Source organism: Tribolium madens, unplaced genomic scaffold, assembly GCF_015345945.1.
Source record: "Tribolium madens isolate multiple individuals breed KSU strain unplaced genomic scaffold, Tmad_KSU_1.1 Scaffold_11;HRSCAF=98;Tcas5.2_LG3b, whole genome shotgun sequence".
NCBI lineage: Eukaryota > Metazoa > Arthropoda > Insecta > Coleoptera > Tenebrionidae > Tribolium > Tribolium madens.
The window spans coordinates 5,612,336-5,626,619 of NW_025400975.1; the positions used below are offsets into that span (position 1 = coordinate 5,612,336).

The 14,284-nt window shown below is 29.8% G+C and overlaps 2 protein-coding genes across 4 annotated transcripts in view; both read right to left on the bottom strand.

The window, feature by feature from the left end:
• LOC123012502 overlaps positions 1-6,897 on the bottom strand; it is a 15,992-nt gene extending 9,095 nt beyond the window's left edge. Inside the window, exon 1 of the mRNA XM_044410507.1 lies at positions 5,900-6,897. Within this exon, the coding sequence (XP_044266442.1) occupies positions 5,900-6,691 (792 nt within the window). The 5' untranslated portion in view covers positions 6,692-6,897. The remainder of the gene's footprint in view (positions 1-5,899) is intronic.
• Positions 6,898-10,642: 3,745 nt separating this feature from the next.
• Positions 10,643-11,459, bottom strand: LOC123004645 (nuclear envelope phosphatase-regulatory subunit 1-like). Of its 3 annotated transcripts, none has more exons than XM_044398008.1 (4): positions 11,272-11,457; positions 11,138-11,221; positions 10,949-11,083; positions 10,643-10,892 (listed from the first exon to the last, which is right to left on the bottom strand). In XM_044398008.1, exons 1-4 carry the CDS (start codon positions 11,297-11,299, stop codon positions 10,744-10,746), a joined length of 396 nt encoding a protein of 131 aa, XP_044253943.1. In that variant the 5' UTR covers positions 11,300-11,457; the 3' UTR covers positions 10,643-10,743. The 3 variants fall into 3 exon arrangements, with proteins under 3 accessions (XP_044253943.1, XP_044253952.1, XP_044253935.1); XM_044398017.1 differs by having other exon boundaries at positions 11,138-11,209; positions 11,272-11,456; XM_044398000.1 differs by having other exon boundaries at positions 10,949-11,209; positions 11,272-11,459.
• Between the last annotated feature and the right edge of the window lie 2,825 nt (positions 11,460-14,284).

Sequence of the window (14,284 nt, forward strand, 5' to 3'; positions counted from 1 at the left end):
AATCCTTAGATCATAACCTTCATGAGAAAAATAGTTTTAGAGTGGGTTGCCATTTAAATTTTTTTTTTTTTTTGTAGAAATCAATAACAAAAGGAAATTTCGAAAAATTTTATTCTTGCTTGCTTACATACAGGGTGAATATAAAGTATGGAACCAAGCGTTTTTTTTTAATCACTTGCCTTCAGAAAATAATAATTGATAGAAGTTAAAGTAATATAAAATGTGTGATCGTATTTTGAGAACGAAATTTTGTTTCGTTTTGAGTTATGCGATTTTTTTGTCAAAATTGCAATTTATTTAAAAAAAAAATGAAAAAATTAAATATAAAATAGATAGTTGTAATCCTTAGATCATAACCTTCATGAGAAAAATAGTTTTAGAGTGGGTTGCCATTTAAAAAAATTTTTTTTTTTTGGAAAAAAATAACAAAAGGAAATTTCGAAAAATGTTATTCTTGCTAAAACGTCACATTTTTATAGCACTAGTTTTTCCAAAAAACAAATAGTTTCAGCAAAAAAGATTTGGTTTCATATTTTTATTCACCTGGTAGAAACATAAATTTGAGTTGGTAAAAAAACAAAACGCTTAAAAAATTGATGTTGCCTTCGTTGTCTAATAACATTGGAACCAGAATTGTTGTTACAACTTGATCTATTTRAAGTTGTTTTTCTTTCAATTATTTTGAGGCGGTATAAACTTTCAAATCAAAATATTGTAATTCATTGTTGTATGAATTTCATTAGTTATTGAAGCATATTTTATCTAATAAATTTTACAAGGTGAATTTAGTGGGTTAAACAAAAAAAAAACGATAATTACAATTAAAATAGTTTTTCATAGAATGTCGTGTTTGAAAAAGCAAAATGTTAACACAAGAACCAATGAACGATTTGGCCGAAAATTTAATCGTTTCTTACCCCAACTACAACAAACAAGTTTACAAAAATCATTGCGATTACACATTTATAAATACTGAGTGTTCTGTTTTTTGTCAGTTATTACACCCGGTATTTCAAAATCCCGGATATCTAACTGCGGTTAAATCTTACTCAAAATTTTAACCTTGGGTGCGAGTTTAGTGTTGAGAATTGATTAGGTAGAAATTGGGTCAAATTAACCAAAATTAGCATAGTATACTACAACCCAATTTAAATTTAGACTTTATTCCGACTTAAACTTTCCATTTGATTATCGATTGTCAATCGTCGAAGAACAAAGTCAATTGCATGTCCCTCTCCTATCACTTATTGAAACCAGAACAGGTGACTCAGATAAGCAAGCAACATTTTTATTGAATTATGGAGATATTGTTGCTAATCAGATCGAATTAAGTGCAAAAGCGAATACTGCTACTTCTAAATTGCAGATTTCTCTTGGCAGAGTTTAATTTTTATCTAATCAATATTTGTTTTCGCTCAAGGCTAGAATTAATTTAAGAAGATGTCATCGGTTTTATGTCCTTAAATTGCAACTTTCACGACCATTAAAAAAGCTTCACCAAAAATAACTAATCAGAATCGTACAAAGATCCTGATTGACAAGCGATTAATTTGTAATGAGGTAAATAAATTACCTGGGAATGAAACTAGTCATCAGCAAAAAATAGTGACTATGTTTTTATTGAATTAGAAGATAATTGCTTACTGCATTTTAATGTTGCCTTTCTTGTAAAACAATGGATTTTTATTTTGGTAACACTTGCATACAATAAACACAATTAATACTCATCTTAATGCAAATTACATTAATTTTTAAAATTTTATTTCGATAAACAACTCTTCTACATGATTAGTCATACTGTTCTCCTATTATGGGTTTATCTTTCGGTTTATCTTTCGTTCCCATCAAACCCACTTCATTCAAAAAGAGACTTTCTATGAGGAATTATGATGACAATACATTGTCGTAAAGTGTCACAATAACATAAACTCTTTTTATGGAAGGAAAATTGATTGCAGTTCCATGGGAATGATTTACAATCGGCGTATTTTTTACAGACAAACAAGCAGTAAAAAATTTAGTGTACAGTATTAAATGGTAATTAAGTTTATGCAAAAAAGGTTAATGATGCATTTGAATCCAATTAAAATACACAGTTAATCATTATCGGTCATGCACTTCGTGCAGTAAAAAGATACGAACACTTTTTTTAAATTTTGACCTTTAGACAAGAGATCACTTAAAAATTAATGTAAACACAAACAAATGCGGGTACACTGTATATCATTTAAAAAAAAAAAAAAACAACTTTTGTCTTTTTCTACACTGACAATAAAAATCGGAAGTACCATTTTTGATGACTTATTTTATACGAATTGAAAGAGAGACTATTTGTGAAGCTTATTCTAGAAGATTCAGTAAAGTTTTTAAAGTTTGTCACAATTTTTACTAAAATGTATCAACACAATATTATCAATGGAAAGTTCAACGTATTGCTTATCATATTCGTACATAATTATTATTTTAAGTATACAAGTTTAACAACATTCAGTTTGAAACAAAGAAATACTTGTGGAAAATCAATTGAGTTGTTAAGATTAGTTAAGCTTTTCCGCTTAATCACCACTAATTTAACAATTAGAGCGAAAAGTTATATTGATATTAATTATTTTTTATTAAACATGTTGCACTTACAGACAATAAGTGAACATCCTTGATCCTTCAGAACAGAAAATGTTTGTTTTTTCCTTTACCCTGAACAAGAAATTCTTTGAATGTAATTTCCGGTGATGAGTTTATTTCATCAATACACTGTTAAAGGTTGCAATTTGCAATGCATAAAATAAACTTGTAATGAAATTACCATAAATTAATTTAAATCACATTAAAATAATCAACGTGGGTGTGCTTACATTTTTAATGTTCCCAATTCCAGTTTTCAATGTTTTAAATGTAACATAAACATTTTTAGTTTTTTATCTTGGTCACAAACACAAACATGATACTGGCATTGACTTTGACATAACCGTGGTTTAATAATTACACATTAATTCCATACATAATGCAATATAGCTAGGAATTAATACACTTTTTCCTTTTTGACTCGGTGAAGGATTATCTACTATAAAATCAACAATCAAAACATCAGATTTTATTACGATAAATGTTGCTCAGTCTTGTAGTAAATAATCTCAAAGCGAGCATGACATCCAAGTAATTAAAACACAGAATACATAAATCAGCAAGGACAACGTTTATTTAATAAACAAAACATTATTTATCATATCATTATTCCTTACAAGTTTAAAATGTTTGTTATACTGTTCATATTTAACAATGTAAATATATTAAATATTTACTCTTTTTATTCACTATAATTTTACAATCAGGTTTCAAAAAGTTACTTATGTAATAATTAATACCTAATACATTTTCAAGATTAGCCGTTTTGATAATCTTCTACGAAACAAATAGCTACGTTGTAAGAATTATTACATGCAAAAATAACACCTGCTGTTTGGGTGGGTAAGCTAATGATAGACATGCCTGAATTTGATATAGACAGGTAAGGTAAGGTCAGTGATCTCCATAAAAGAACTAACATATTTCTCATAACACATCATCTCTGCAACTTTTTTCCCATCTTTCACTCTTGCAATAAAGATCCGTTAATACTATTCAAATTTTTAATGGCAAGGTGAGACTCATTTTATCCGAAGTGAACTCATCTTTTAATGTACTATACATGTAAAATTTAGAAAACGAGTTAATTGTATATTACAGTCACTGAATAGATATTTAAAAAATGGCAAATCTGCGGATACCATATTGCAAGCTTCTCGGTTCTATCTACGTGTTTAGATTTTTATACTTATTGCACTTTTGATAACATATCTAACATCCCAACAACACCAAATACATATATTATCCGATAGCAAAGTTGTTATCGATCATTAATCAAGGTAATAATTACTTTTTTAACATTCAATATTTTCTGTTAAACAATCCAAAAATAAACTTTATTTTGTACTTAATGTTAAAGAGTGCTTTTATCTACTAATATCAGTAGATAAAGTAGTCTTTTATCGTCTAGTGAAATAAAGTAATTTTTATGTACTGTTTATATTCAAGAAATTCTAGTAGATGAGTACAAAAAAATAAAACGAAATACAATTATTCACGACGATAAAGATTGAAAAAAAGTCCACTCGTGACTTCTTCACTCGTAAATAAACAATTTCTTTATCGTCTTGTATAATAAATAACAATTGCATATTTGAAAATTTATCCTCTGTATCACATATTAAATTTTGTTATTAGTTAACTACGAAGATAGCAAATCTCAGAAAAAGCAATCATTACTTTTGTATTATGTAAAAAAAGTAAATAAAAAAACATAAATGAAGACCAAAAGTCTTGTACTCAAGAAGGAAAAGATGGATATTTTACTATTTAGCAATGTACTCTTTAGATTATTTTATTGATAAATGATTTTTGAAATAAAAGGTTTTGTGGTTACATAAATATTTGAAGTTTTCATTGAAACTAAATATTATAAAATAAAAATTATTATACAGGCTGTCCCAAAAGTTGCCAAACAGTTATGATACATTATTATACAGATTGTTCCGTCTAAACCGCTAAATAAAAAAAAATATTTTTAAGATGACGGTTGTGTTTAAACTTTTTGTTTTTTATTTTAAATAGAAAGCTATGTTTATTTATCTCGTTTTTGGGCTACTCAAATCAGTATCCTACCCTACATCTAAATTTAACTCTTTTCAGAGTACCTATTAAACTTTTTTGAAAATATTTAGATTTGAATTTGCTTCATAAAAAACCGAAAAATACTTCCCAAAAAATACATTTCGCAAATTAAACAAATAAAAATAAAAACTGCAATTTGCAGACGTATGTACAAATAAATTAATTGCAAAAAATGATAGTTTTGCCAGAAAAAAATAGCGCCATTCTGTGAGAAAAAACAATATGTCCAAAACAATAATTTACTCGTATTTTCTGACACTGATTAATAATTTTTGTAAAATTGTGGATAAAATGTAGATTTTATTAAAATATTATCTTACAAGGGATTGAGATTAAAATAAAAATGTCTTTTACAATTCGATTACAATTATTAGTAGTTACCATATGTGTAGGATTTAGACGCAATTTACAGAAAGCGAATTAAAATTTAATTCAAATTAATAAACTAGTTCGAATTAAGTTATCATTTATTTTGCTGAGCCAAACCAAAATTAACCGCAAATTAAAATTTGTTAATTAAACCCTCCGTAAACAAAATAATAGAATTTTACGAAACAAATTTTTTCGGCTATGTATTCGATATATTTGTACTGATAAATTACTTCATACCAACTTTCCTTTTCTCTTTTCAAATATTTAATGACATCCTTTCTGTTACCATCAATTTTACACTTGCTGTAAAATGTATAAAATGAAAGCGACTTTTAATTACCTGTTGTTTGCGTACGAGAGAAAGAGCTTTTTACTGATTTTTAGCAAAAAGTAAATTGTGTCGTAATAATTACATCCTACTTACTTAAAATTTACAACATTCCAGAAATTTGCGGAAATAGTGAACCACTTATGTGTTTTGTTGACAATTAAAGGTAAAAAATAATTTTCCTTTCCGCAGATTAAGTGTTTTTTAATTTTATAGAACTTTGTCTCGATATCATATCAGAGTGATGAAATATTTAATGCCTATGTCAAAATAAGTTATTCGTTTCGTAGATAAAAATATGTAAATTTTCATTCAAAATATTTATTGGTACGTGAAAAGTTTTCATTCTAAACACGTTATTAGTATTCCATCGAGCGCAGTCATGCTCTTATTGTTTACAAATCCATTGTCAACATTGCTGTCCTTCTACGAAGGCACACAAAAGTTATACAATCCGTTTCCTGTGGATTAAAAAATGGGTCAACAACTCACCTGAGTCTCATTTTCTTTAATCTCTTCATTTTTAACTTGAGTTTCTTCCGATTTTTTTTCCACATCTTCTATTGTTTTACTCTTGTCTTCCAATTCGTGAGGGCATGACTCATCCTCGCTTTTCTGCATCGGGGAATTCTCACTTGAACTGGAGGATTGATTATTGCAATTATTCTCAACTTCTTCCTTCTCATCCTCCACTTGTCTACTGGGTCCAGCCACCGAACTTATGGAGCTAACACTCGACGACAGACTGCTATTTCCGTTGTATTTAGTAGTGAGACTCATCGTCTTGGACTGTTTGTTCTTCTTGTAGGAGACCAAGGAGGAGCTCAACTTGGAGGGCTTGTCCTTCTTGGGCCCCTCGAAGTCGATCACCATCGAGAAGATGTTCTTCTTGGCGGCCGTCGCCGGCGGCGTCTTCGGCGGCTCGGGCATCTCATTCARATCGACGTAGAACCCCAGCGGCGACTTCCTGGCAGCCTCCTCCTCGAGGTGSACGATGGAATTGTAGGGCGTGCTGGTTTCGGGGTAATTGGGGGCCGTCGCGGCGACCTCGCTGGCCTCGTTTCCGGCCATCTGAAGCATGGAAAACTGCGGAATGGACGACTGGAAAATGAGGGCCCCCTGTCTTCGCTCGTCGCTCCTCCGCATGTCGGCGACGACTTCCGCATCGTCGGAGAGACTCGCCGCGTCGATGAAGCAGCCACTGAGGAGCTGCTGGTTTCGGAGTTGTTTCTGTTCCTTGGTTCGACCTCTGCGGTCTTCGTCGCTTCCCAGACCCGAGTCCATGGCTCTTCACATAGCTCACCGGAAAATCGATTCGTCGATTTCTGGTTTTTACGCTCTTACAGACGCGACCAACGAGCGCTGCGAGGAATTACCGGAAAAACGCATTTTACCTCGACTTTGTAACACTGAAACATAACACCGACTCCAGCTATTGACTATTTTGTTTTATACAAAAGCATGATATTGAATGAACAGGTTCTGTCAAGTGTCGGATGTGTTCGGTAGGAGATCGATTTGTCTTCGGGTTGGGGATTTGCTTGTAGGGCGCTTGCGTGTGGCACCAATGTGGCGCGGCTGCAGTGTTGCCAGGTCTGGAAAATTTCACCAGATCTGGTGATTTTCATGTGTTTGGTGATTTGGTAAAAACTTCTACTAATATCTGGTGATTTTTTTGTAAATGAAAAAAACTGTTTTTCGAACATTTTCCACGTTTTCAACCAGAAACTTCATTATTTCGTCAAATTTTTCAAAAAGTCGAAAAACCGTCAAATTGGTTAAAAATAGTTCTGTTTGTTTTTTTATCGGTTTCTGTCTGTTAAGAGCAATATTACATGCACAAAAATAGTCTGGTAACTATGGTATAACCTTATTGATTGCTGTAAAATTTTACAATATTGAAATGTCAATTTTACAATATCGATATGTCATTTTTACTGACATATCAATATTGTAAAATTGTAAACTCGCTCGGATTTCAAACTGTCATTACATCCTAGAATTTTTGGATTTAATTTGTTACAATTTTTGGATTTAATTTGTTTCCATTTTTGGCTTATTCGACAGAAACCGATAAAATCTTGAACAAACCTCAGATGTAATAATGTCATGACAGCTTTAAATATCTTAAAATCCTCGCTACTCCCTCGGATTTTAAACTGACATCTGCAGCTGTTATGACATTCATTACATTCTAGGTATGTTAAAGATTTCACTAGACAGGATCAAAAATGACTATTTTTGTTTTTTTTTGAATACTTTTTCTGATGGAAACACAATTATTTCGTAAAATTTCGTTAAAAATAAACCAAAAAATCCAACAAATTCGACCAAAAACGGCGTTACTTTTGCCCTCTTCAAGTGTTTAAGCACGTTTTTGAGGTAAAAACAAAGTAAATTCTAAAAATTACAAAATTAAAGCGAAATTCACATTATTTTTGGTTTGTTTCGCTCGCCTTTCTTCGTTTTTGAACCAGAGGCTCATTTATTTTGTAAAATCTAGTCCAAACACGCTTAAAAATCACAAAAACAATTGATAACTGATGTTATTTGGTTTATTTCACTTGATTTAACTGGTTCTTGAACAAAATAAGACAAAAATAAGCCGAGAATGTTTTTAAGTACCACAATCTCAGGTTTTTTGCGAGATTGGCTAAAAAGAACTGAAAAATCTACAAACTATGTCGAAAATTTTGACACGCTACAGCGTGTCAAAAATCACTAAATTGCTATAAAAAAAAATTATATTATAATATTTTTACSTAACTCTTAGGCTTTAACTCGATTATTTCGCCAAATTTTCTCAAAGAAAAAATAATCAAAAACCACCAAATTGGTTAAAAATAGTTTTATTTGTTTTTTAAAAGATATTACTAAGCATAGTCAAAAATGACAACTTATTTTTGTTTTTTCGAATGTTTTTTTCAGCTAGAAACACAATTATGTATTTTCAAATTTTGGCAAAATAAGCCACAAATTCAACAAAATTGCCCAAAAAAAAAGACGTTTTTTTTGTCTTTTTGAGAAATAAAAACATAGAGTTCAAAATATTGCATGGAAACAGAATAAAAAAATACAAAACTAAATCAAAATTGATATCATTTTTTAGTTTGTTAGCCGACTTAGTTCGTTTTTGAATTAGAAGCTCATTTATTTTGCAAAATCTTGTCCAAACACGTCTAAAAATGACAAAAAGGATTGATATTGATGTTATTTTGTTTGTCTCACTCGATTTAACTGTTTTTTTTAGCAAAATAAGTCAAAAAATAAGCAGAGTCCGAAAACGCTTTTAACCACGTTTCTGTACTAAAATCTCAGGTTTTTCGCTACATTTCGCTAAAACAAAGTAAATAATCAAGAAATGAAGTCTAAAATTACATAATTTTTGTATTTTTTGATCGTTTTAGCACGTTTTGCAGTTAGAAACGTCATTATTTCGCAAAATTTTATTGAAAACAAGCTGAAGGTCAGAGAATTAGGCCAAAAAGCATGTCATTTTTGCTTTTTTCCAAAAGTTTAAGCAGATTTTTATTCTGAAAACTGCGTTTGTTGCGAGATTTTGCCATACAAATTGTAATCTGGTAAAAATTTGGCAAATTTTTCATTCGGATCTGGTGAATTTTATGTTTTTGATCTGGCAACAGTGCGCGGTTGTTATTGGGTACTTTTCTAATCCAAACAATCGTTTTTATTAGTCAATAAGAAATCTGTTCTATTTTCTGCACTCCTGGCAGAAACAGCAACTGGTTTAGTGCTTTGCTATTTCAAATATTTTCTCCTGATGATTGGAGTTAATCCAGTATAAATAACAAGCCAAAATTTTCCATTAATTTAAATTAATTGATGCCACTTATAAAAGATAACCTTCCGGTAATAATCTAAAAAGGATTAAATTGCGCTTTCACCAATTTAAAATCGGGTTTTTTAGTACATTGACTAATTTGCTGCTATCTTTATTGCAATTTTTCTACTTCACGATAAGCGATATCCGTATTTACAATAATTCGTAGGTAATGCACAATTATTTTTGAAGATAAAGAATCTGATAAAAACTTTTTTTAAATTAGGTGGTTTAAAAAATAGATAGTTAACCCATTTCTGTCTATTTGAAAGGTGTCTATTATTAGACTGAATACATAAACAAATTCAAGGTGTGAAGCCTTAAGATTAGAAATACCTAACTAGATACTAGACCCTAAAATTTTTCTGCAAAGTTTTTAATAATAATAACAATAATAAAAAATGGTTTCTTTTTCTTTTGCCGGGTCATTTATTGCAGTAGAGCCGCCGTACTTATTAGAATCTCAAGAAAATCCTTTTTTATTATGTTTACCATTTTGTCATTTTTAAATATCTACTTTACCATATCAATAATGTCCGATTTAAATTATTATTCATTATCAATTTAAAAATAAAAAAGCATATTATGTCCTTAAAGTTCTATAAACTACATTAGAATTCCAAACACTGAAGATTATTTTTGTCAAATTGTAAAATTATAACTCGTTTAATGGTCCCATTTGGAGACTTACAGTACAACCTCGTAGTCCGGAAATCCAGATTACCTACTGCGATTGTTTGACTACGAGTTCTTTACTATTAAAGCAAAATGCATTAAAAACTCATAAGAGTTGACTCTACTGTAATTAGACTTTCCGTTTTTTATTTTTTGGTCATCCAATAAAAACAGCTGTCTCTGAGTGTTTTTCCTCTATAAAAAAATGTCAGATTTTACGCACGTTGTTTCTGCAAAGTTTATTTAAAATAAGATCACAAACGTTTCGGGCTACATAAAAGCAACCATGCAAAAACAAACAACCTGTATTTATTTTGAAAATACGCATATGGATATCATTAAAAATTTCCACTAATAAAACAAACTTAGGCAACCAGCTTTGTCGATTTGTCATTCGACTGACATAAAAATGTAAAACGGGCCTTAGGCAACTAACCTCACTTTCGGTTTTTGTAGTTTATATTCTGATAGCCAGAAAAAAGATTACACCAAATCAAAATAATCTATTGAACTTGTATAACTGGCATAAYATCGACGTCAAATTTCAACTAAAACTTTCAAATTTTAGTGTYAAACGTCAATTATAATGACAATAAAGCGTGGATTACATTGACATTTTTTGAACAAATTTGATGTCTAAAATTCCGTGTCTACTAGTGTAGTAAAAAATATTGAACGGTCTTATGTAGGTGTTTTCTGGGAGTATTAAAACAAGAACCCATTTTGTATAAAATTTATTTGAGAACTGTATTTACACGATAACATGTCTAGGAAAAGTAAAAATTGCTTGACTGGGGACAATAAAGTAGTAACATATTTGTCACGTAATATTTGTTGGTCTAGGCCTCAGAATAAGTTTGCCTGAATCATCACATGACATATTAAAGTCATTTAATACTTCCCTTGTTCTAGATGTAATTATRGAAGCTGCTATGACTCTCTTGTGCACACCAAGACATAAAATAATTACTAGAAATAAAAAAAATAGACATTAGTTTACAACTGGGGTTGCATTTGGTGCTTACGGAACATAATTGTGGAAACTATGAAGAAAGGGTGATTCGTTAAAGATTGTGAAAGTGGAACTATGCGTGTTTCTGGGTCCATTAACCACTGACCGGCACCTGTCGCTATGCATATTGAGACAACTATGAGGACAACTATAACATATAATGATGTAAAAACAAACTTTATCGGTATTATWWTCAACATACTTCTCCATCTTATCGTCGAAGGATGCAAACAAGCTATAACTTCTGTAAGACGTCTTTCAAAGGCTTTCAAATCTGAAATTATATCTATCTTATAGGTTACGACTATACTTTTCAATCAATGAGGACATTTATACCTTCACATGCAGTTTGTTCAAGAGACATAATTACAAGATACACTTTTAGTCTTTTCACAATAAAATGAACACTGTGTTTTGTCGTAAATGCAAGTATTTGGATAAATCATTTAGCTTAACTAAAATAGAATTTGACATTTCACACGGAAAACGACATTATTGAATTTTGACATTCCAGACTAGCACGGATAACAACCAATTTTAAAACACGACACAAGACGCAACTTAATATTTTACGGAGAACACAACAGGTAGCAGCACATGCAATATTACTAGTGGTTTGAAATGAAAACATCGAAAAAAACACATCATATTCGAATATCAAGTAAAAATAGATAATTTAAGAAAAAATCGACTAGGATATCAAATTTTCGAGACTTTTAAAAAAATCACTTTACCTATCACACCAAGATTTAATATCAATGCATTGTATTTATGTATTAGGTTAAGTTTGAGTAGCCTCGGCTAAATTTCGTCCAAATAAAGGCTAAATAAATAGATATTTAATTTTTGTGTAATAAAAAAAAATTTAATTTACTTTTTCAGCTTTTAAATTACTACCACAATTAATATTATTTTCATAGTTAGTATATCACAATGTTAATTCACTGGCGGACACGGAATTTTGGACGATTTGTCATTCGACTGACATAAAAATGTAAAACGGGCTTTAGGCAACTAACCTCACTTTCKGTTTTTGTAATTTTTATAAYGAGAGCGAAAGAAAAATGACAACAAATCAMAATAWTGTATTGATCTTATATAAAAACACGTATTGCTGGCATTATTGTTTCGGAAAATGGACGTCAAAAATAAATTTCAACTAAAACTTTCAAATTTTAGTTTCAAACGTCAATTATAATGACAATAAAGCGTGGTTTACATTGACATTTTTTGAACTGACATAAATTTGATGTCCAAAATTCCGTGTCCGCCACTGTGTGTAGTGTGAAAAAGTCTTGTAAAAAATTTATCTCAAACTGCACTCTTAAAACACACTTGCCAGTAACTAGGTCTTATTTTAAAAGAATCGTTGTAGTGAACAGACTCTTAAATTTATTACACTACTGAAGTGTTAGCTTTTCGAAATTGCTGACTTGTTCTCACTTCAGTTTCTTATAAAATTTTATCTTGTATTATCTCACAAAGCTACTATCCATACTAGTTTCAGCCTAAATTCTTTCACAAAGTTATTTCTAATAAAAACACTAGGCTATATTTTTTCAATTTTTTTCTAACATTGATAAAAATATCTGTATCTTATGTAATTTTAGTCAAAAAATCTAAAAATGATTACCAAAATTTTCCATCACGTAAGGATTTTTTGTTATTTTTTTTCATATTTAAAGAGTAATCGAAGAAATCAGTTATTCATATTCACGATATAGAACTGAACTAAAAAAATGAATGTATGAAACTGTTTATAATTTTAAACTAAGTGCACATTGAACACAAATTTGACAAGGAAATATTTTCAAAAATTTCGTTTTTGTTTTTTCCTTTTATAGAGACCTGCAAAAGTTCCCCATCATTATCGAATCCCATAGATACCTTGATACCTTTTTTCCATGGCACTGATAGCTTGATGAAAACGCTCTTATTTATCACTTACAGCCATTAAGTTTTGTAGAAAGAAATCGAATCAGAAAATRCACTTTTAGAGACATTCGGCAGACAATTTTCCAATGGTTTTTAGATAAATTTTATTTCTATTATTGCCAAGAGACTTGTGGCCTACACTCTTAAATTTTGTCTTAGATACATAAACGATTTATTTTCGTACTTGCGATTACAAATCAGTATTCAGGATAAAATTTAAATTTATATCATAGTTATAACAATACCCTATAAAAAAATATTAATTAATAATGTGACGTGTTGGAAGTTTTTATTTTTACAATTATAAAATTAATATAATATTGTCTACCTTTTAGTGGTTTGAACACATGACAATTATTTGAGAAAATAGTAGATTACATACCGAGGTGGGAGGTATTTTATTCACCATCATCACGATATTGCCAGCTTCAAGATTGTAAATTATTGAATGTTATTTATTCCATTACAACATGGAAAGACGAAAATAAAATAATAATCACAAAAAATAAATAATAATCACTGTCAAAGGTTTTCAAAAATAGTTTAATTATGTGTATCTTTTCATAGTCAGTGTTTTTTAAACCTATAGTCACTTGTGGTAAGGATAACATTTTGCAAGAAAAGGTGGAAAATAAAACTGTTATCATATAAAATAGTAATCAGACAACAACGGACTTGTTTGCTAAAAAAATAATAATAAAAATTTCTGGCAAAAATGTTCAACTTTCAGTGGTTAAAGTTTGATTAATAATTTCTAATACACTACATAAAATACAAAGAGGATGCAAATGTGTAAAAACTGAAAAATATATTTGTAGATATTAAGATATTAAAAACAGTTCGATTTTTAGCGTCTGTTCACATTTAAATTAAGTTAGATTAAGTTTAAATCAGCATTCTATGTTGTAAATTTTATTGTAAGTTTTCTTGAGATAACAGTTCATTTCTAGAGACTAAACTTTTTTTGCTTTTTTAAAGGATAACGTAAAGTATACTGATAAATGTCTCTAATGGATCTTATTTCAACTGGGTTTACTTTACGACTTTTTTAACAACTAATAATTTTCAGCTCTACACTTACTTACACTTTAAACCCTGATCCTCTAAACTTTATCGTCCCGTTTCTCAGCATGTTCCATAATCCACACTTATTTTATTCACATTACAAACTTAACTGTTACATTGATGTCTCTAAAGAACTGGATTTAAGAGATGAAAGAAATGTTAAAGTCAAGAGGGGAAATATTTCACAAAATTTACTTTAAAATTTTGATCTTCAATTTATTTATTTCAACAAAACCAAAACATATAAATGCGATTTAAATAAATATAAAAAAATATATATTTTGTTGGGTAAAAGTCCACCTTTCTTTCAATGTCTATGTAGAACGGACAAAATTTCAATTCCATATTA